This window comes from Hordeum vulgare, chromosome 1H (genome assembly GCF_904849725.1).
Source record: "Hordeum vulgare subsp. vulgare chromosome 1H, MorexV3_pseudomolecules_assembly, whole genome shotgun sequence".
Lineage (NCBI taxonomy): Eukaryota > Viridiplantae > Streptophyta > Magnoliopsida > Poales > Poaceae > Hordeum > Hordeum vulgare.
The window spans coordinates 481,486,309-481,509,165 of NC_058518.1; the positions used below are offsets into that span (position 1 = coordinate 481,486,309).

General features: G+C 43.5%; 1 protein-coding gene across 2 annotated transcripts; it reads left to right on the top strand.

The window, feature by feature from the left end:
* Positions 1–17,245: 17,245 nt before the first annotated feature.
* Positions 17,246–22,753, top strand: LOC123447555 (outer envelope protein 39, chloroplastic). Of its 2 annotated transcripts, none has more exons than XM_045124165.1 (11): positions 17,246–17,412; positions 17,519–17,585; positions 17,686–17,721; positions 17,913–18,057; positions 19,316–19,474; positions 19,555–19,625; positions 19,706–19,784; positions 19,864–19,979; positions 20,052–20,199; positions 21,311–21,380; positions 22,118–22,753. In XM_045124165.1, exons 1-11 carry the CDS (start codon positions 17,379–17,381, stop codon positions 22,279–22,281), a joined length of 1,089 nt encoding a protein of 362 aa, XP_044980100.1. In that variant the 5' UTR covers positions 17,246–17,378; the 3' UTR covers positions 22,282–22,753. The 2 variants fall into 2 exon arrangements, with proteins under 2 accessions (XP_044980100.1, XP_044980107.1); XM_045124172.1 differs by having other exon boundaries at positions 17,300–17,412; positions 17,689–17,721.
* Positions 22,754–22,857: the final 104 nt, after the last annotated feature.

Consider the following 22,857-nt stretch of genomic DNA (forward strand, 5'->3'; position numbering starts at 1 on the left):
CACTCTCATTGTCACAGTAGAGAGGCACATTCTTCATGTTGATGTCGTAGTCCTTGAGGGTTTGCTTCATCCACAACAATTGAGCACAACATGAACCAGCAGCAATGTACTCAGCTTCGGCAGTGGAGAGTGATACGCAGTCCTGCTTCTTTGAGGACCAGCAAACTAGTGATCTTCCGAGGAAATGGCATGTGCCAGATGTTGACTTGCGATCCACACGGTCACCAGCATAGTCAGAATCGGAATACCCTACCAGATGAAGATTTGAGCCCTTGGGGTACCATAATCCTAGTGTAGGTGTGTGAGCTAAGTATCGAAGAATATGCTTCACAGCCTTATGGTGTGATTCCTTCGGTTTTGCTTGAAAACGTGCACACATGCAAACACTAAGCATTATATCTGGCCTAGATGCACATAAATACAATAAAGAGCCAATCATAGAGCGATATACCTACTGATCGAATTCTTTACCATTTTCTTCAGTGCCGAGGTGGCCGTTGGTAGGCATTGGAGTCTTGGCACCTTTGCATTCATGCATGTCAAATTTCCTCAGAACATCCTTGAGGTATTTCTCGTGTGATATGAAGATTCCATTGCGTTGTTGACGAATTTGAAGACCTAAGAAGAATTTCAGCTCCCCCATCATAGACATCTGATGTTCTTCACTCATCATGTAATCAAATTCATCACTGTATCGTTTGTCAGTACAGCCAAATATAATTTCATCGACATATATCTGGCACACAAATAGCTCACTATCATAGGATTTAGTGAAAAGAGTTGGATCGAGTGAACCAGGTTTGAAGCCTTTCTTCATGAGGAATTCCTTCAATGTATCATACCATGCCCAAGGGGCTTGCTTGAGACCATAGAGCGCCTTTTTGAGTCTGAAGACATTGTCTGGATTCTTTGGATCCTCAAAACCTGGGGCTGAGCAACATATATTTCTTCCTCAAGCTTACCATTGAGGAATGCACTTTTCACATCCATTTGATATAAGATGATGTTATGATGATTAGCATAAGCAAGTAGTATTCGAATAGCTTAAAGTCTAGCAACAGGTGCAAAAGTTTCATCGAAATCTATTCCTTCAACCTGGGTGTAGCCTTGGGCTACAAGTCGTGCCTTATTCCTCACCACTTGACCATCCTCATCTTGCTTGTTTCGAAAAATCCACTTGGTTCCGATGATATTGTGCTTGCGAGGATCTGGTCATTTGGCGAGCTCCCATACGTCATTCAGCTTGAATTGAAGAAGTTCGTCTTGCATAGCTTGGATCCACTCCGGTTCCAGGAAAGCCTCAACAACTTTTGAGGGTTCTGTGATAGATACAAAGGAGAAATGCCCACAAAAGTTAACTAAGTGTGAAGCTTTTCAGCGAGTGAGAGGACCTGACGCGTTGATGTCATTGAGGATTTTGTCAAGTTCCACTTCATTTGTAATCCTCGGATGAGCTGGTTGAGGATTTCGTCTGGGCTGAGGAATTGGTTCTGGAGCATTTTCCTCAGGAGCACCTTCTTGATTTTCATCAGTGATGGGGGTGATTTCTTCATCAATTTCCTCAGTGGGAACAATGTCTTCAGTAGGTTTGAGCTTTATTGCTTCCTCAGGAGACAGCTTATCTGGATCAGAAGGCAATTGCTCTCTTTGCAAACCATTAGTTTCATCGAACTGCACATCCACAGTCTCAACAACTTTGTTGTGATAGTTGTTGAAGACTCTGTAGGTGTGCGAGTCCTTTCCATAACCGAGCATAAAACCCTCATGTGCTTTACGTGCAAATTTTGAGCTATGGTGAGGATCTCTAATCCAACATTTTGCACCGAAGACTTTGAAATAACTTACATTGGGTTTCTTATCAGTGAGGAGTTCATATGAGGTTTTCTTGAGGAATTTGTGAAGATATACCCTCTTGATGATATGGCATGCAGTGTTGATTGCTTCAGGCCAAAAATGACGAGGAGTCTGATATTCTTCAAGCATGGTTCTTGCCATCTCAACCAGAGTCCTGTTCTTCCTTTCGACGACACCATTCCGTTGAGGAGTATAAGGAGCAGATAATTCGTGAGTAATACCAAGTTCATCAAGATAATCATCAAGACCAGTGTTTTTGAACTCTGTTCCATTATCACTCCTGATATGTTTGATCTTGATGCCGAAGTTCGTCGAGGCCCTTGGAGAAAATCGTTTGAAGATTTCATGCACTTCAGTTTTATATAAGATGATATGCACCCATGTATATCTGGAATAATCATCAACTATGACGAAGCCATATAAAGATGCTGCATTTATTAATGTGGCATAGTGAGTAGGTCCAAATAGATCCATGTGAAGTAATTCGAATGGACGACTAGTGGTCATGATAGTCTTCGAGGGATGCTTGGATCTCGTCATTTTCCCAGATTCACATGCACCACAGAGATGATCCTTGAGGAATTTGACTGATTCGATGCCGATGACATACTTCTTATTCGTGAGCGTGTGCAAATTCCTCATGCCTGCATGACCGAGTCTTCGATGCCACAACCACCCTTCTGAGGTTTTTGCTAGTAAGCAAGTGGCTGGTTGAGGACCTGTAGAGAAATCAACAATGTACAAATCCCCTCTTCTGACACCTTCGAAGACTTTGGATTTGTCAGATTCCATGGTCACAACACATCTATATCTACCAAAGATAACAATATATCAAGATCACAAAGCATCGAGACTGACATGAGGTTAAATCCAAGGGATTCAACAAGCATCACTTTGTCCATATGCCTATCCTTGGAAATAGCCACTTTGCCAAGTCCCAATACCTTGCTTTTACCTTTGTCAGCATATGTGATTTGCTTCAGAGGTGATGGAATTAGTGGTATATTCATCAACAAGCTTTTATCACCAGTCATGTGATGTGTGTAGCCACTATCAAGAACCCACTCAGTACTCTTGGGTTTGTCATCCTACAGATGAATTAGTACAGCTTACCATCTCATATGCTTCAGATTTGAAGAATATGATATCAATTTCATCAGATAGGAATTTCATCATAACAGAATTATAAAGACGTGTGAAATATTTCTATTTCATCAATATTAGCTTGCGTCCTATCAATCATTTCCTCAGGTCTCCAACAAATTCTTCAGATGATGATTTTCATCTAGAGACCTGACCTGCAGAAGTGATTAGTTCAATTTCTTCACCACCCACATCTGAAGGGGTCGTAAAGCATTCATTATCCTGCGAGCACCATATGAGAAAGGGGGCATTGAAGCTAATGCACTTCTCTTAGCAGTAGGGGGGTTAAAGTACTCATATGAATATGCACAGAACTGGTTTGAGGATTTATGAACATAATGATTTGAAGAGTAACGCTCATATTCATATTCCTTGTAGTTTCCCTACATGTTAGAAGCATTAGCACGGGTACGAGCATAACTTTGACTAGTTGAGGATTTTGGTCCTCTTGAAGACTTTGGTCCTCCTGAGGAATTTGATCTGGGGTTCAAATTCTTCATCGGTGATGTCATGAGGACATTCACCTGAAGATTTTCAAGACAACTTTTGGGAACCCAGATTTTCCTCATGGGAGGGCCATTCCTACAGTTAGTTCCAACATATCGAGCAAATACTTCACCCGATTGATTTTTGAACAGTTTATAGTTGGAGTCAAATGACTCATCTGAGGAATAGGATAATTCACATGAAAAGCCAGTTAGATTGGATGGATCAAAAGGAGGCCCAGTAGCAGCAACCCATGAGGTTTTGGTATACTGCTCAGGTTTCCAATAAGATCCATCAACATTCAATTTCCTCTCAAAGGCAATTCCTTCTTTCCTCGGGTTCCTGTTCAAGATCTGCTTTTGAGCACATCACAAAGGATTTGATGTCCTTTGAGGCTTTTGTATATGCCTGTCACATACAATTCCTTCAGCCCTGCATTTTCATCAGTGACATTTGTGTTTTCCTCAAGTGAGGAATTTGACACTACAAGAGCAATTGAAGCATTTGATGATTCTGGTGAAGAATTAGCAGTTTCACGTTCAATGCATTTAAGACATGGAGGAATGAATTCAGCTTGAGCAGCGCTGATCTTTTGAGCTAGTAATGAATCATTTTCCATTCAAAGATCATCATGAGAAATCCTCAACTTCTCTAGATCAAGCTTCCTTTGAAGAAATTCATAGGAAAGTTTCTCATGATCAGCGAGGAGTGTAACATGACGATCTTGAAAATTATCAAATTTAGACTGAAGACTTTTCATGTCATTAGTGAGGATCTGGGTAAGATTCATTTCATCATTCAACAGATCATCGCTTCTATCTAGCAGTTTTTGAAGCTTTTCCAGGGCAGTTTGTTGTTTAGTGGCAATGATAGCAAGTTTACTGTAACTAGATTTTTTATATTCATCAGGTTCACAATCACTTGATCAGAGGAGGAAGCATCATTCGGTACCTTTGAACCTTTTGCCATGAAGCAATAGGTTGGAGCGAAGTCATCAACATAGTCATCAGTGTGGATGGTGTTATCATCTTCTTCAAGGTTGAAGATTGACTTGCTGACGAAAGTGGTTGCAAGTGCAACACTAGCCTGTCCGAATTCCGAGTCTTCATCAGAACCCTCCTCTTCATCACATTCCTCTGATTCTACCTCGGAATCCATTTCCTTGCCAATAAGTGCCCGAGCCTTTCTGAAACTAGTCTTCTTGTGCGATGAGGGCTTTGAAGATGAGGATTTTGAAGATTTCTTCTTCTTCTTCGAGTCATCAGAACTGTCATCCTTGTAATTCTTCTTCTTTGATTCCTTTCCCCAACGGGGACAATCAGCAATGTAGTGACCTGATTTCTTGCATTTGTGGCAGGTTCTTTTCTTGTAGTCCTCAGATGAAGATTCTGATTTCCTCATATCTCTTGAAGATTTACCGAACTGGCCACGTCGTGTAAACCTCTGGAATTTCCTCACGAGCATTGCAAGCTCTTGTCCAAATTCTTCAGGATCACCAATGCTATCATCCGAGTCTTCTTCTTCAGATGAGGAAATTGCTCTAGCCTTCAGTGCACGTAGTCTAGAATAGCTTGGTCCATATAGATCTTTCTTTTCTTCTTGCTGGAATTCATGAGTATTGAGTCTTTCGAGTATATCAGCTGGATCAAGCATCTTGTAGTTTGGTCTTTCTTGAATCATCAGAACTAAAGTATCAAATGAAGAATCCAAAGATCTTAGTAGTTTCTTCACAACTTCATGATCAGTAATGTCTCGAGCTCCCAGTGCTTGCAGTTCATTTGATATGTCAGTGAGGCGATCAAAGGTATCTTGGCAGCTTTCATTGTCAAACCTCTTGAAGCGATTGAAGAGATTGCGAAGAACATCAACACGAGAATCACGCTGGGTTGATACTCCTTCATTTACTTTGCACAGTCTTTCCGAGATAAGTGTCGCTGAGCCCAAAGCACTCACTCTGCCAAACTGGCCTGGGCTCAGATGGCCACAGATGATATTCTTCGCTTGAGAATCAAGTTGCTTGAATTTCTTCACATCAGCAGCAGAGATACTAGCAGAGATGATGGGGACACCATGTTCCACAATATACCAGAGATCATTGTCAATAGCTTGTAGATGCATCTGCATCTTGGTCTTCCAGAAGGGAAAGTTCTTTCCTTCGAAAGTAGGACATGCTGCAGTAACCTTAATCATGCCTGCAGTTGACATAACTTAAAACTCCAGGTGGTTAAACCAAAATCACACAGAACAAGGGAGTACCTTGCTCTGATACCAATTGAAAGTGCGTTATATCGACTAGAGGGGGGTGAATAGGAGATTTTTAGAATTTCATCACTGAGGAAATTCCTTTTGAAGAAATTCCTCACTGATGACTAACTTACAGCGAAAACAGTAAAGGATCAGGAGTGCAAAGTTTCACCACAACAATTTTTCAGGATGAGGAATGTGAAAACAGATTGCACAGTAAGCAGGCACGCAGAAAACAGATGAGGATTAACTTGCGTGAAGAATTTGGGGTTGAGGAATTTCAGAGAAAGTCTTCAGCAAATTCTTCAAATAGTGACAGTGAAAATCATCAACACATAATCTGAGGAATATAAAGAGTTGAGGAATTAGAATCCGTTTCACAGCGAAGACAGTAGTTGATGACCTAGTTCCAACTGCTGTGACAGTTGTACATCTGGTTTGGAGTGGCTTGGTATTAAAACCAAAAGACACACAATCCCGGGACACACAGTCCCTACCGTATTCTCCTTGGGCTAAGAACACACAGTCCTCGCCCAACACTCGTGGTAAGTCTTCAGGGCAGACTTCCAAACCCTCATAAACTTGGTCACCCGGCGATCCACAATTGACTACTGGATTGCTTTATACCATGACGCCTAACCGTTTAGAGGATGCACAGTCCTCAAAGGTAAAAGGCTTCAGTCCCACACAGGAACAACTTCTTCAGTGATGCTCAATCACTTGGTTTTTGGTTTGTGGTTTGGTGTTTGGGGTATTTCCTCACTGATGAATTACTCTCGAAGACTCTGAGGAATTTGGGTTGCTCTTATGACAAGTGTCAGTTGTTGGGGAACGTCGCATGGGAAACAAAAAATTTCCTACGCGCACGAAGACCTATCATGGTGATGTCCATCTACGAGAGGGGATATTCGATCTACGTACCCTTGTAGATCGCACAGCAGAAGCATTAGTGAACGCGGTTGATGTAGTGGAACGTCCTCACGTCCCTCGATCCGCCCCGCGAACCGTCCCACGATCAGTCCCACGATCTAGTGTCGAACGGACGGCACCTCCGCGTTCAGCACACGTACAGCTCGACGACGATCTCGGCCTTCTTGATCCAGTTAGAGAGACGGAGAGGTAGATGAGTTCTCCGACAGCGTGACGGCGCTCCAGAGGTTGGTGGTGATCTAATCTCAGCAGGGCTCCGCCCGAGCTTCGCAGAAACGCGATCTAGAGGTAAAACCGTGGAGATATGTGGTCGGGCTGTCGTGGCAAAGTTGTCTCAAATCAGCCCTAAAACCTCCGTATATATAGGGGGAAGAGGGGGAGCCTTGCCTTGGGGTCCAAGGACCCTCAAGGGGTTCGGCCGAGCCAAGGGGGGGGAGTCCTCCCCTTCCAAACCGAATCCAACTAGGTTTGGAAGGAGGAGTCCTTCCCCCTTTTCCCACCTCCTCTTTTTTTTCTTTTCTCTTTGATTTTCTTCGTATGGCGCATAGGGCCTTCTTGGGCTGTCCCACCAGCCCACTAAGGGCTGGTACACCACCCCCAAGGCCTATGGGCTTCCCCGGGGTGGGTTGCCCCCCGTTGAACACCCGGAACCCATTCGTCATTCCCAGTACAATCCCGGTAACTCCGAAAACCTTCCGGTAATCAAATGAGGTCATCCTATATATCAATCTTCGTTTCCGGACCATTCCGGAAACCCTCGTGACGTCTGTGATCTCATACGGGACTCCGAACAATATTCGGTAACCAACCATATAACTCAAATACACATAAAACAACGTCGAACCTTAAGTGTGCAGACCCTGCGGGTTCGAGAACTATGTAGACATGACCCGAGTGACTCCTCGGTCAATATCCAATAGCGGGACCTGGATGCCCATATTGGATCCCACATATTCTACGAAGATCTTATCGTTTGAACCTCACTGCCAAGGATTCATATAATCCGGTATGTCATTCCCTTTGTCCTTCGGTATGTTACTTGCCCGAGATTCGATCGTCAGTATCCGCATACCTATTTCAATCTCGTTTACCGACAAGTCTCTTTACTCGTTCCGTAATACAAGATCCCGCAACTTACACTAAGTCACATTGCTTGCAAGGCTTGTGTGTGATGTTGTATTACCGAGTGGGCCCCGAGATACCTCTCCGTCACACGGAGTGACAAATCCCAGTCTTGATCCATACTAACTCAACGAACACCTTCGGAGATACCTGTAGAGCATCTTTATAGTCACCCAGTTACGTTGCGACGTTTGATACACACAAAGCATTCCTCCGGTGTCAGTGAGTTATATGATCTCATGGTTATAGGAACAAATACTTGACACGCAGAAAACATTAGCAACAAAATGACACGATCAATATGCTACGTCTATTAGTTTGGGTCTAGTCCATCACGTGATTCTCCTAATGACGTGATCCAGTTATCAAGCAACAACACCTTGTTCATAATCAGAAGACCTTGACTATCTTTGATCAACTGGCTAGCCAACTAGAGGCTTGCTAGGGACAGTGTCTTGTCTATGTATCCACACATGTATATAAGTCTTCATTCAATACAATTATAGCATGGATAATAAACGATTATCTTGATACAGGAATTATAATAATAACTATATTTATTATTGCCTCTAGGGCATAATGCCAACAGTCTCCCACTTGCACTAGAGTCAATAATCTAGCCCTCACATCATCATACGAATTACATTGTAATAAATCTAACACCCATACAGTTCTGGTGTTGATCATGCTTTGCCCGTGGAAGAGGTTTAGTCAGCGGGTCTGCTACATTCAGATCCGTGTGCACTTTGCATATATTTACGTCCTCCCCTTCGACGTAGTCGCGGATGAGGTTGAAGCGTCGTTTGATGTGTCTGGACTTCTTGTGAAACCGTGGTTCCTTTGCTAGGGCAATGACACCCGTGTTGTCACAGAACAAGGTTATTGGATTCAGTGCGCTTGGCACTACTCCAAGATCCGTCATGAACTGCTTCATCCAGACACCCTCCTTAGCCGCCTCAGAGGCAGCCATGTACTCCGCTTCACATGTAGAATCTGCTATGACGCTTTGCTTAGAACTGCACCAGCTTACCGCACCCCCATTAAGAATAAATACGTATCCGGTCTGCGACTTAGAGTCGTCCGGATCTGTGTCAAAGCTTGCATCGACGTAACCCTTTACGGCGAGCTCTTCGTCACCTCCATACATGAGAAACATCTCCTTAGTCCTTTTCAGGTACTTCAGGATATTCTTGACCGCCGTCCAGTGATCCACTCCTAGATTACTCTGGAACCTGCCTGCCATACTTATGGCCAAGCTAACGTCCGGTCTAGTGCACAACATTGCATACATGATAGAACCTATGGCTGAAGCATAGGGGACGGTGCTCATATGCTCTCTATCCTCATCAGTTGCTCGGCACTGAGTCTTACTCAATCTCGTACCTTGTAAAACTAGCAAGAACCCTTTCTTGGACTGTTCCATTTTGAACCTCTTCAAAACTTTATCAAGGTATGTGCTTTGTGAAAGTCCTATCAGGCGTTTCGATCTATCCCTGTAGATCTTAATGCCTAGAATGTAAGCAGCTTCTCCTAGGTCCTTCATAGAGAAACTTTTATTCAAGTAATCCTTTATGCTCTCCAAAAACTCTATGTTGTTTCCAATCAGCAATATGTCATCCACATATAATATTAGAAACGCCACAGAGCTCCCACTCACTTTCTTGTAAATACAAGATTCTCCAACCACTTGTATAAACCCAAATGCTTTGATCACCTCATCAAAGCGTTTGTTCCAACTCCGAGATGCTTGCACCAGCCCATAAATGGATCGCTAGAGCTTGCACACCTTGTTAGCATTCTTAGGATCGACAAAACCTTCAGGTTGCATCATATACAACTCTTCCTTAAGGAAACCATTAAGGAACGCCGTTTTGACATCCATCTGCCAGATTTCATAATCGAAAAATGCAGCTATTGCTAACATGATTCTGACGGACTTAAGCATCGCTACGGGTGAGAATGTCTCATCGTAGTCAACTCCTTGAACTTGTGAAAAACCCTTTGCCACAAGTCGAGCTTTATAAACGGTCACATTGCCGTTAGTGTCCGTCTTCTTCTTAAAGATCCATTTGTTCTGAATAGCCTTGCGGCCCTCAGGTAGTACTTCCAAAGTCCATACTTTGTTCTCATACATGGATCCTATCTCGGACTTCATGGCCTCTAGCCATTTGTTGGAATCTGGGCCCACCATTGCTTCTTCATAATTTGCAGGTTCATTGTTGTCTAACAACATGATTGACATGACGGGATTACCGTACCACTCTGGAGCAGCACGTGGTCTCGTCGACCTGCGTGGTTCGACAGGAACTTGAACTGGAGTTTCATGATCATCATCATTAACTTCCTCCTCAACCGGCGTCGCAATGACAGAGGTTTCCCCTTGCCCCGCGCCACCATCTAGAGGGATGAGAGGTTCGACAACCTCATCAAGTTCTATCTTCCTCCCACTCAATTCTCTCGAGAGAAACTCCTTCTCGAGAAAAGCTCCGTTTTTAGCAACAAACACTTTGCCCTCGGATTTGAGATAGAAGGTGTACCCAACTGTCTCTTTTGGGTAACCTATGAAGATGCACTTTTCCGCTTTGGGTTCCAGCTTTTCAGGCTGAAGCTTTTTGACATAAGCATCACATCCCCAAACTTTAAGAAACGACAACGTTGGCCTTTTGCCATACCACAGTTCGTATGGTGTCGTCTCAACGGATTTTGATGGTGCCCTATTTAAAGTGAATGCACCTGTGTCTAATGCATAACCCCAAAACGATAACGGCAAATCGGTAAGAGACATCATAGATCGCACCATCTCTAATAAAGTACGATTACGACGTTCGGACACACCATTACGCTGTGGTGTTCCAGGCGGTGTCAACTGTGAAACAATTCCACATTGTCTTAAGTGAGCACCAAACTGGAAACTCAGATATTCACCCCCGCGATCAGACCGTAGGAACTTGATCTTCTTGTTACGATGATTTTCAACTTCACTCTGAAATTGCTTGAACTTTTCAAATGTTTCAGACTTGTGCTTCATTAAGTAGACATAACCATATCTACTCAAATCGTCAGTGAAGGTGAGAAAATAACGATATCCGCCGCGTGCCTCTACGCTCATCGGACCGCACACATCGGTATGTATGATTTCCAACAAGTCACTTGCACGCTCCATTGTTCCGGAGAACGGGTTTTTAGTCATCTTGCCCATGATGCATGGTTCGCACGTGTCAAGTGAATCAAAGTCAAGTGACTCCAAAAGTCCATCGACATGGAGTTTCTTCATGCGCTTTACACCAATATGACCTAAGCGGTAGTGCCACAAAAATATGGCGCTATCATTGTTAAGTCTAACTCTTTTGGTCTCAATGTTATGTATGTGTGTATCACTATCAAGATTCAATATGAGCAATCCTCTCATATTGGGTGCATGACCATAAAAGATGTTACTCATAGAAATAGAACAACCATTATTCTCTGACTTAAAAGAGTAACCGTCTCGCAATAAACAAGATCCATATATAATGTTCATGCTCAACGCAGGCACTAAATAACAATGATTCAAGTTCATAACTAATCCTGATGGTAACTGAAGTGAAACTGTGACGACGGCGATTGCATCAACCTTGGAACCATTTCCTACGCGCATCGTCACTTCATCTTTCGCCAGCCTTCGTCTATTCCGTAGTTCCTGTTTCGAGTTGCAAATATGAGCAACAGAACTGGTATCGAATACCCAGACACTACTACGAGAGCCGGTTAAGTACACATCAATAACATGTATATCAAATATACCTGATTTTTCTTTGGCCGCCTTCTTATCAGCCAGATACTTGGGGCAGTTGCGCTTCCAGTGACCCATACCCTTGCAATAGTAACACTCTGTTTCAGGCTTAGGTCCAGCTTTGGGTTTCTTCGTTGGATTGGCAACAGGCTTGCCGCTCTTCTTTGAATTACCCTTCTTGCCTTTGCCGTTTCTCTTGAAACTAGTGGTCTTATTCACCATCTACACTTGATGCTCTTTACGGAGTTCAGACTCTGCGACTTTCAGCATCGCAAACAACTCGCCGGGTGACTTGTTCATCCCTTGCATGTTGTAGTTCAACACAAAGCCTTTATAGCTTGGCGGCAGTGATTGAAGGATTCTGTCAGTGATAGCCTCTTGCGGGAGTTCAATCCCCAGCTCAGCTAGACGGTTTGAGTACCCAGACATTTTGAGCACATGTTCACTGACAGACGAGTTCTCCTCCATCTTGCAAGCATAGAATTTATCAGAGGTCTCATACCTCTCGATCCGGGCGTTCTTCTGAAAGATGAACTTCAACTCCTGGAACATCTCAAATGCTCCATGACGCTCAAAGCGACGTTGAAGTCCCGGTTCTAAGCCATACAAGACTGCACATTGAACTACTGAGTAGTCCTTCTTACGTGTTAACCAAGCGTTCTTAACATCCTGGTCAGCCGTAGCGGGTGGTTCATCTCCTAGCGCAGCATTAAGGACATAATCCTTCTTCCTAGCTTGTAAGATTAGCTTAAGATTACGAGCCCAGTCTACAAAGTTGCTTCCGTCATCTTTCAACTTAGCTTTCTCTAGGAACGTATTAAAATTCAGGGTGACTGTCGCGTGAGTCATGATCTACAACACAAATATGTTCAAAGTGGACTTAGACTATGTTCAAGATAATTAGAGTTTAACTTAATCAAATTACTCGCTAAACTCCCACTCAAAAAGTACATCTCTCTAGTCATTTGAGTGGTTCATGATTCACTTACACTAGCTCAAGTCCGATCATCACGTGAGTTGAGTATAGTTTCAGTGGTAAGCATCCCTATGCTAATCATATCATCTATATGATTCATGATCGACCTTTCGGTCTCATGTGTTCCGAGGCCATGTCTGCACATGCTAGGCTCGTCAAGCTTAATCCGAGTGTTCCGCGTGCGCAACTGTTTTGCACCCGTTGTATGTGAACGTTGAGTCTATCACACTCGATCATCACGTGGTGTCTCGAAACGACAAACTGTAGCAACGGTGCATAGTCGGGGAGAACACAATTTCGTCTTGAAATTTTAGTGAGAGATCACCTCACAATGCTACCGTCGTTCTAAGCAAAATAAGGTGCATAAAAGGATTAACATCACATGCAATTCATAAGTGACATGATATGGCCATCATCACGTGCTCCTTGATCTCCATAACCAAAGCACCGGCACGATCTTCTTGTCACCGGCGCCACACCATGATCTCCATCAACGTGTCGCCATCGGGGTTGTCGTGCTACTCATGCTATTACTACTAAAGCTACATCCTAGCAAAATAGTAAACGCATCTGCAAGCACAAACGTTAGTTTAAAGACAACCCTATGGCTCCTGCCGGTTGCCGTACCATCGACGTGCAAGTCGATATTATCTATTACAACATGATAATCTCATACATCCAATATATCACATCACATCGTTGGCCATATCACATCACAAGCATACCCTGCAAAAACAAGTTAGACGTCCTCTAATTTTGTTGTTGCATGTTTTACGTGGTGACCATGGGTATCTAGTAGGATCGCATCTTACTTACACAAACACCACAACGGAGATATATGAATTGCTATTTAACCTTATACAAGGACCTCCTCGGTCAAATCCGATTCAACTAAAGTTGGAGAAACTGACACTTGCCAGTCATCTTTGAGCAACGGGGTTACTCGTAGCGACGAAACCAGTCTCTCGTAAGCGTACGAGTAATGTCGGTCCAAGCCGCTTCAATCCAACAATACCGCAGAATCAAGAAAAGACTAAGGAGGGCAGCAAAACACACATCACCGCCCACAAAAACTTTTGTGTTCTACTCGAGAAGACATCTACGCATGAACCTGGCTCATGATGCCACTGTTGGGGAACGTCGCATGGGAAACAAAAAATTTCCTACGCGCACGAAGACCTATCATGGTGATGTCCATCTACGAGAGGGGATATTCGATCTACGTACCCTTGTAGATCGCATAGCAGAAGCGATAGTGAACGTGGTTGATGTAGTGGAACGTCCTCACGTCCTTCGATCCGCCCCGCGAACCGTCCCACGATCAGTACCACGATCTAGTGCCGATCGGACGGCACCTCCACGTTCAGCACACGTACAACTCGACGATGATCTCGGCCTTCTTGATCCAGCAAGAGATACGGAGAGGTAGATGAGTTCTCCGACAGCGTGACGGCGCTCCGGAGGTTGGTGGTGATCTAATCTCAGCAGGGCTCCGCCCGAGCTCCGCAGAAACGCGATCTAGAGGTAAAACCGTGGAGATATGTGGTCGGGCTGTCGTGGCAAAGTTGTCTCAAATCGGCCCTAAAACCTCCGTATATATAGGGGGAAGAGGGGGAGCCTTGCCTTGGGGTCCAAGGACCCTCAAGGGGTTCGGCCGAGCCAAGGGGGGGGGGGGAGTCCTCCCCTTCCAAACCGAATCCAACTAGGTTTGGAAGGAGGAGTCCTTCCCCCTTTTCCCACCTCCTCTTTTTTTTCTTTTTGATTTTCTTCCTATGGCGCATAGGGCCTTCTTGGGCTGTCCCACCAGCCCACTAAGGGCTGGTGCGCCACCCCCAAGGCCTATGGGCTTCCCCGGGGTGGGTTGCCCCCCCCGGTGAACACCCGGAACCCATTCGTCATTCCCGGTACATTCCCGGTAACTCCGAAAACCTTCCGGTAATCAAATGAGGTCATCCTATATATCAATCTTCGTTTCCGGACCATTCCAGAAACCCTTGTGACGTCCGTGAACTCATCCGGGACTCCGAACAACATTCGGTAACCAACCATATAACTCAAATACGCATAAAACAACGTCGAACCTTAAGTGTGCAGACCCTGCGGGTTCGAGAACTATGTAGACATGACCCGAGTGACTCCTCGGTCAATATCCAATAGCGGGACCTGGATGCCCATATTGGATCCCACATATTCTACGAATATCTTATCGTTTGAACCTCACTGCCAAGGATTCATATAATCCCGTATGTCATTCCCTTTATCCTTCGGTATGTTACTTGCCCGAGATTCGATCGTCAGTATCCGCATACCTATTTCAATCTCGTTTACCGACAAGTCTCTTTACTCGTTCCGTAATACAAGATCCCGCAACTTACACTAAGTCACATTGCTTGCAAGGCTTGTGTGTGATGTTGTATTATCGAGTGGGCCCCGAGATACCTCTCCGTCACACGGAGTGACAAATCCCAGTCTCGATCCATACTAACTCAACGAACACCTTCGAAGATACCTGTAGAGCATCTTTATAGTCACCCAGTTATGTTGCGACGTTTGATACACATAAAGCATTCCTCCGGTGTCAGTGAGTTATATGATCTCATGGTCATAGGAACAAATACTTGACACGCAGAAAACAGTAGCAACAAAATGACACGATCAATATGCTAGGTCTATTAGTTTGGGTCTAGTCCATCACGTGATTCTCCTAATGACGTGATCCAGTTATCAAGCAACAACACCTTGTTCATAATCAGAAGACCCTGACTATCTTTGATCAACTCGCTAGCCAACTAGAGGCTTGCTAGGGACAGTGTTTTGTCTATGTATCCACGCATGTATATAAGTCTTCATTCAATACAATTACAGCATGGATAATAAACGATTATCTTGATACAGGAATTATAATAATAACTATATTTATTATTGCCTCTAGGGCATAATTCCAACATCAGTTTTTAACGGAGCAGCCAACCTGCTAATGGTTGTGGGGGCGGCTATTTATAGCCTGGGAGCATCCCGACATGATTTGACATTAATGCCCTCAACTAATATGACCGTTGGTGTGGATAAGACCAATGATGTGGCGTGGCTATCGAAACGGTCGGGACCCTCAACTGTGAGAGTCCTCATGTCACTCATATTCCTCACTTGAGGCTTTTGGTAGGATTAGTCTTGGGTTAAGCATCATGAGGAAATTCATTCCAATGTGTTACCTCGACCCTCTTTAACAGTACGGTGTTCCTATTACTCAAGTGTGAAGAAAATAAAACAAAAAGAGTAAATCTTCATGCTTCAAAGTCTTCAGAATGATTTTCTTCAGGACACACCGAATTCCTCAATTTCAATATCTTCATGAGGAATATCAATTTCATCGCAAATTCTTCGCGATTCAAATCTTCAGCTTCAGACCAATTTCTTCAACCGAAGATATACATTTTTAGGGGTCGATATTCATCGAATATTTCAAACTCCTCAGCGACTTATAGATCATGTGTACACTCATGAACGCATTAGATACTTAACCTATAAGTCTTCAAACCACCAAAATCACTAAGGGGCACTAAATGCACTTACAATCCCGTCTCCGACGACTGCTACCCTGACGGTGCCTACTACTACGTGGAGGCCACTGAAGACCAGGAGTAGTTAGGAGGCTTCCACGCAGGAGGCCTCGCCTCATTCGATCGTTGTATCTTTTGTGCTAGCCTTCTCTAAGGTACCTCATATTTTATGTCTGTACTCAGATATTTGTTGCTTCCGCTGACTTGTGTGTTTATCGAGCTTCTGTATTCTAGCCCCCGAGGCCCCTGGCTTGTAATATGAAGCTTGTATTTTTTATTTGTGTCTAGAGTTGTGTTTTGATATCTTCCCGTGAGTCCTTGAGCTTGGTTGTACACATTTGCATGTATGATTAGCGTACGATCAAATCGAGGGCGTCACAAGTTGGTATCAGAGCCGACTGCTTGTAGGTAGCCCCCTTCCCAACTCCTTAGCCGAAGTTGAGTCCAGTACTTGAAAACCTTAATAACTTTGATGTTGTGGCTTATGGCCCACATCTCAATCGGGTGGTATTAGTATCTTTAACTTCTTTTCTATACTCTGGGTTCTACTCTCTCTTCTCTTTCAGGTTAAAGATGTTACTAACTCTAACTCTAGGTTCTCGTAACTAATTTCTCTCTGAGAGACCCCCATTCCAGACGATGGATTGATTCGTCAGAAGACTCTGAAGATACGCTCCGATGTTCTCTCGAGAACTTGTGCTCATCCCTTTTGCGATTTCCCTTCCTCCGTCAACCCCTACGGACGACGGGTTAAAAGCTCTTTAGAAGGTGTTCCATAAAATTATAGAAGCTCTTTAGAAGGTGTTCCATAAAATTATAGAAGCTCTTTACAAGGTGCTTCATAAAATCCTAAACTAGAATCTAGGGTCCAATTTCTTGTTTTTTATGAAGCTAGGAGGTGCTCCATAAAATTATAGAAGCTAGAGTTAGAGCAAAATTATGGGTAATTTCGATTCAACTCCAGCTTTTATAATTTTATGAATTTTGCTCAAATTTCAGCTTCTATAATTTTACGAAGGAGAAGGAAAATCGGGAGCCGCTACGCTTTACCACGAGCCCCTAGGAAAAAGAGAAAGAAAGAGGAAAGCGATTAAAAATTGGGCAGGACGCTAGGGTGCGGTGCGGTGGTAGCCCGACCGAAGCAATCCCACTGCGGCGGCCTCTCCCTCCGCCCCACGCAAGGCACCCGACCTCCCACTCAAAAATCCCCCACACCCCACCCCACCCCACCCGGGACGCCACTCCGCCGCATGAGCCGGGCCGCCTCCCAGCCCCACCGGCGTCCGCAGCCATGGGAGCCCAGCAGAGCGTCAATGCCGGCAAAGGTCCGTTCCCCCTCCCCTCCCCTCCCCTCCCTCCCTCCCCCTCGCCCGCTCCCTCGTTTCGTCGCCCCGCGCGCGCGTGCCTGACGTGTTTGTGTGAATGCCGCAGCCAAGGTGGATTTGCACGTCGACCTCACCCACATGCTCTGCGAGGCCCTCCTGCTGCCGCCCCTGAGGTGCTCGCCCTTTCGCCCCTCACTAGAAGCCATTGGTTGGTTTCGTTGCAGACCTTCGATTGCTGACTCTCTTGTTTTCTTGGCCTGCTTCTTTTCCCAGCAGCTCCAGCGCCACCATCTCGCAGATCGTCGGAAGGTTCTCATTCCTAAGTCTATAATTTTATTTTCACGCGCCTTCCAGGATTCACGCGGGCATATTCGGCTGATTCGTGCGCGTGTTGCTGTGTTTCACTTGACATGCGTCCCGGAACACCTGTCTGGGCTTATGAATGATTACTGCTTCAACTTTGCACCGTTTTGTTCTGAGCTGTCAAGTTTGGTCTGCAGGATCTCCCTCAAGCACCCGAGCCTGTTTGGGAGGAGCGAGAAGTTGGACGTGGTACTGGATAAGGGTGTCAATGACTCTAATGTCGTTGTTGCCTTCAGGCGCCCAAGGCCCGAATGGTTATCGCAGCAGTCGTTTGTCATTCAGGTCTGCATTCTGTTTGATTCTATCTCGGCTTCTTAGCTGGGCCTTCTGTCTGAAATTAAATAAGCATGCTGCACTGCTATAGCAAAAACATGTTATAGCGTTTTAAATTGTTGCTAAACAATTTATACTCCTTTGATCTTGTTAACAGTACTCATTTCTCATTTCCATTGATATTCTAAATCTGTCGTGTTCTCTGCACTAGAAATGGGTAAAAGAGATTTATTAGAGCGATAGTTGATCTTTTGATCCTAGTGTTCACGAGATATAGGGAAACATTAAACCCAAACACCGGATGACATATTTAACACTAATCACTGTACAAAAATTGAAGGTCTCAAGTTAATTTTCTTCTCCCGAGCAAGGAGAGATATCGTGGCTTCTTTGATCAAAATTGAAATAGGGTCTTGAGTTACTGAAAACATTGAAAAAACTGAAACAGAAACAAAGTAAGTACAACAATACACCTGTATATATTGTGTGATGGGCCTGCAACTCAAATACTCAATGATGTGTCTTGTTCTTGATTAGAATTGAGAATTAGTAGCTAGGTCCTCTCTTATGTTGCATGTGTGGGGCTGTGGACCTGTGCTACTTTACATGTTGCCACTTGCCAGTCTATTTCACTTGTTGCCAGACCATCACAAATCACAATCCCTTGGTGCTTCCTACCGACCCGAGGTAACCGCCTTGGCATGCTGGGGCGTTGGATCCACCAGTGTCTGAACTTATAATGAAGTATTAAGCAGAAGACATTATTTGCCATAGTAATTGGAGCAGTTAATGGTTCTATTATCTTGTGAAGTGGTAGGTATGATGAACCTTATCCCAGAATAGAGTTGCTCATCATAAGACCGTCCCATAACTATTAGTATTGGTGGGAAGACACCATCCCTGGACTTTCTGCTTGTGAGGGATGAGGTGGTGACGGACCAATTCATTCCATTCTTCGAACCGAACAAGTGGATTATGTTTGGAGTTAAGATTGGATGGTCCATTCACGGTGTTGTTCCTCAAACCAAACCCCTTATTAATGTGCTCGTAGTCTACACTGAGCTTGACCTTTGTCATATTGTTTCCATTATGAATGTTCAGCTACTATGATGAAATTTGGTTGGGTTATGTTTCAAATCACTACCTAATGATCTGAACGCTCTTATATTTCTTTATGGAGGGAGTAGTTTCGAAAAGTGGTTAGGATTTGTAAGTTGTCTTTTCTGTTCACACATTTTCTTGTTTCCCTGCTTATTTGAGCAATCAGCACTCGATGACACCAGAAGTTGCGGTGCATGGTTTTCCTGCTGACAACTTCACACGGTCAGGGAGCAGAGGGGTAAATCTAAGTCGGTTGTCGCTTGGCGTGGAGATTAATGAACCGACAACATCAAACTGGACTTCTGGAACCAGTGTTAAGTTTGAGGTGAGCATCTAGTAAAATTCAGTTGTTTGCATCTTTTTCAGTCTGTACAACTTCTCTTATCAGTTGTCCTTTCCCTCCAGCATATCCGTCCTGTTAATAATGATGGGCGTTCCATATCCAGGGACCACGATGGCTTTCCCCTAACATGCAGGTAATAGGAGTACTTTCTCGAACGTGCCCTTTGATACAGTAAAGAGAAGACTATTTGTTTAATGTTCTTTCATGATGCAGTGGTAACCTCCATGACAACATGATTATCTTGAAGCAAGAGTCTGGCTACGCAGATGTTAAGGATAATAGCTTCTTAAGAGTAAGTTTGTCTCTATTTCATCTCCATCTTTACTTGACTTGACTGTAACTCCATCTTATCCTATAGTTCCCAATGACAGGTTAATTTCCAAATGGAACAAGGATTGCCACTTGTACCAAAATCACTGACTTTTAACAGAGTGAAATGTACTGTTTCGAAAGGCATTAAATTGGGGCCAACATTTTTGGTTACTAGGTACTGCATATGCCTACTGTACTGCAGCAAAACTCTACTATGAAAGTTAGTTAATCTCTTCCTATGCTGCAGCTTGACAGGCGGTTCCATTGTGGGCGACATGGCACCGTATCAAGCATTTGCAATAGGTGGACTTGGTAGTGTCCGGGGTTATGGCGAGGGTGCAGTTGGTTCAGGAAGACTGTGCCTAATTGGTAACTGCGAATATACGGTCCCTTTGGTATGTAAAACAACAATCCATATATAATCCCCAAAACAATTTATGCAGTCTGTAAGTCAAACTTGGTAACCGAAGAACCAGAAGTAACTAGAAGTTGCATCCAAACATGGAACGGATAACAAGATGCAATCACATAGACATGTTCATATTTACTTGGACATATATTGTTCTCTTGTTTTGTCATCATTCTTACGTTATGTACTTTATGCAATATTCGCCTTTTTCTTCTTCTCCTTTCCTCATTTTGATTTGTTACCTTTTCTCCTGTTGCATATACGGGTCAATTAATGGGATAATAGTTAATAGGTAGTGTCTGAATGCAAGAGAAATATATCAGATACTGCAAAGTACTGTGATGAGGAATTGTGATTTAAGGGTACAAATTTAGGGCTGAAATTCAGAAGTTAGCATTCATAGGAATTTATCTCTTCTAATAAACCTGCTTAATCTTGATACTGGAAGAAAGAGAAAATGAGACATTCAAACTATATTATCTATAACATAAAGGCCTACAATTGGTTCTTCTTCGAGAATAAGCAAGTCCTATCTCTCTAAAATAAATTAACATGGATTTTGGTGCTTAGTAGATGAATTTCTCCATTTTATATTTCTATGGTAGTTGACCGGTGCAAGTTTCATCAAGTCTGCATAAAATGGAACCAAAGTTCTGAAGAAATCATGTGGCATATCATTTTCAGCTCTTTAAATGCAACCAGCACAATGAGGACATTTCCTGTGGTTGCTAAATTTGTGATAGAGTTTTGTTGGAGAGAGTTACACCCCATTGGTTGATCAATATTAGGATTTTGCATAGGGAACATACCACTTATGGCTGGAACTACTCTATGAGAATACAAAATTTTCATTGAATTTACATATGCTTTGGCAAATTCTAGCTAGACTGCTAGACGGAAACATTTGTGACTGTTATGGTAGAAAGTGAACTCTTGTTAGTGCTGTCACTTTAAGTTTTCTCTAGAGGTGTATTTGACTATTAAATCATCCACCACCACCGGAAATCCATACCCGTTGATATTTGGTTTATCTTCTTGTGGTAGTCTTGTCCCCGCTTGGATACCAATAAAATACTAAAACGTCTGTTTCTGTGAAGGCAAAGAATCTCGAAGGTTCACTGTTCATGGACCGCGGTAGTGATTTAGGATCTGCTCGTCATGTTCCTGGTAAGGGCTTCACTTCATCTTTATATACTTGAGTACTTAGTAATTTCTATTTGCCTCTTTTCTCAAAATAAAATAGAAATCTGATTGCAACTAGAAGAAAATGAGGCCGATATACTTAAGCTTTTCTGATGCTTCTAAAATTAGCAGTATAATTCCTAAAGTAAAAAATGAGGGGCTTAATTTACAGTTGCTCACTACCCAGCTATACTAAATTTACAGTTTTGTGTCTCTGTGGAAAGCACACACACATTCTTCAAATAGTCAGAGCTTATTATTAAATTTGATTTGGAATTACAAAATTCTGTAATACAGTAAAAGCTTAAATAATAAATTCTGGCATTCTGTATGGGATAGCCAAGATCAAGATGTGTCTGCAGTGGAAAATCACGCAAATATTTCAGAGATGTGATGTATCAACCAATGCAAATTGAAACAAGTAAATTAACACATCATCTGATTTGACTGAAGCAGCTAGCCTTTATTAACAGAAAGACAATGCAATCGACGTCAGTGTGTTGTACTATAGAATCAGAAAAGAGTCCTAGTAGAGTCGTGAAACATCTTTTTGGATGCATGCTCGGTTATGAAACACTTAGTGATGCAATATATCAATGTTGAGTTGCACTCTATACTTATTTGATATCTCAGTATGACATTTCCTTGACCATACTCATCCCATCCTGCACTGTATACTTATTTTGTTCAATGATCATTCATCATTTACTAAATGATGGCAGGCAATCCAGCTCTTCGGCAGGGGAAACCGGGATTCGGTGTTGGGTTCGGGTACGGTGTCCACTTCAACACGGACATAGGTCAAATCCGGGTCGACTACGCCATGAACGCCTTCAGTCGCAAGACCTTCTATTTCAGCATCAACAGTGGTGGTGCTGGCTCATAGATCATCCAGCACATACCTGACATAGCATAGAGTTTACAAGCCATGACATGAGATCATTCCCAGCAATTTTCCATTCCAACGTGCCTGGACGCAACAAGCCGGTGTCGGAGGCATTCGAGGGCTGTACATTCGAGTTCATCGTTATCTTCTTTTTCTTCTGCTGCTGTTGGATGCTGCACGGACATGCCATGGGACGACATCTGCAGAGAACAAAGGTGTGGCCTGCACAGCGTCGTCGGTCGAAGGTGTCACGCCGTCTTATTCTTTCGTACAAAAATAATTCGGCCCCTTAGTCGAGGGAGAAATATGTTTTCTTTTCCTCTATTTTCCTCTTTTTTTTTTCATGAACTGTACAGTGTTAGGAGGAGCTGTTTGATTTGCCGCCACGAAATTTTCGGCCCGAAATGCTGTCACGATCATCGCTAATCTGACCTGGCTTGTGGTTGTGATAAGCTCATGTTGCTATATGGTAGCCAAGCCATGTCATGTCAGGTCAGGTCAAGTGCACCGCTCTCGCCGAAAGGGAACTAGATGGTGCAATGTTGTCCTTATTTTCCCAGTTTGATTATTGTCCAC

Coding starts and splice junctions, on each gene's coding strand:
- LOC123447555 (XM_045124165.1), top strand. CDS start 17,379: ATGGGAGCCCAGCAGAGCGTCAATGCCGGCAAAG. Junction 17,586..17,685: donor CTCCTGCTGCCGCCCCTGAG/GTGCTCGCCCTT, acceptor TTCTTTTCCCAG/CAGCTCCAGCGCCACCATCT. Junction 19,980..20,051: donor CCAACATTTTTGGTTACTAG/GTACTGCATATG, acceptor CCTATGCTGCAG/CTTGACAGGCGGTTCCATTG.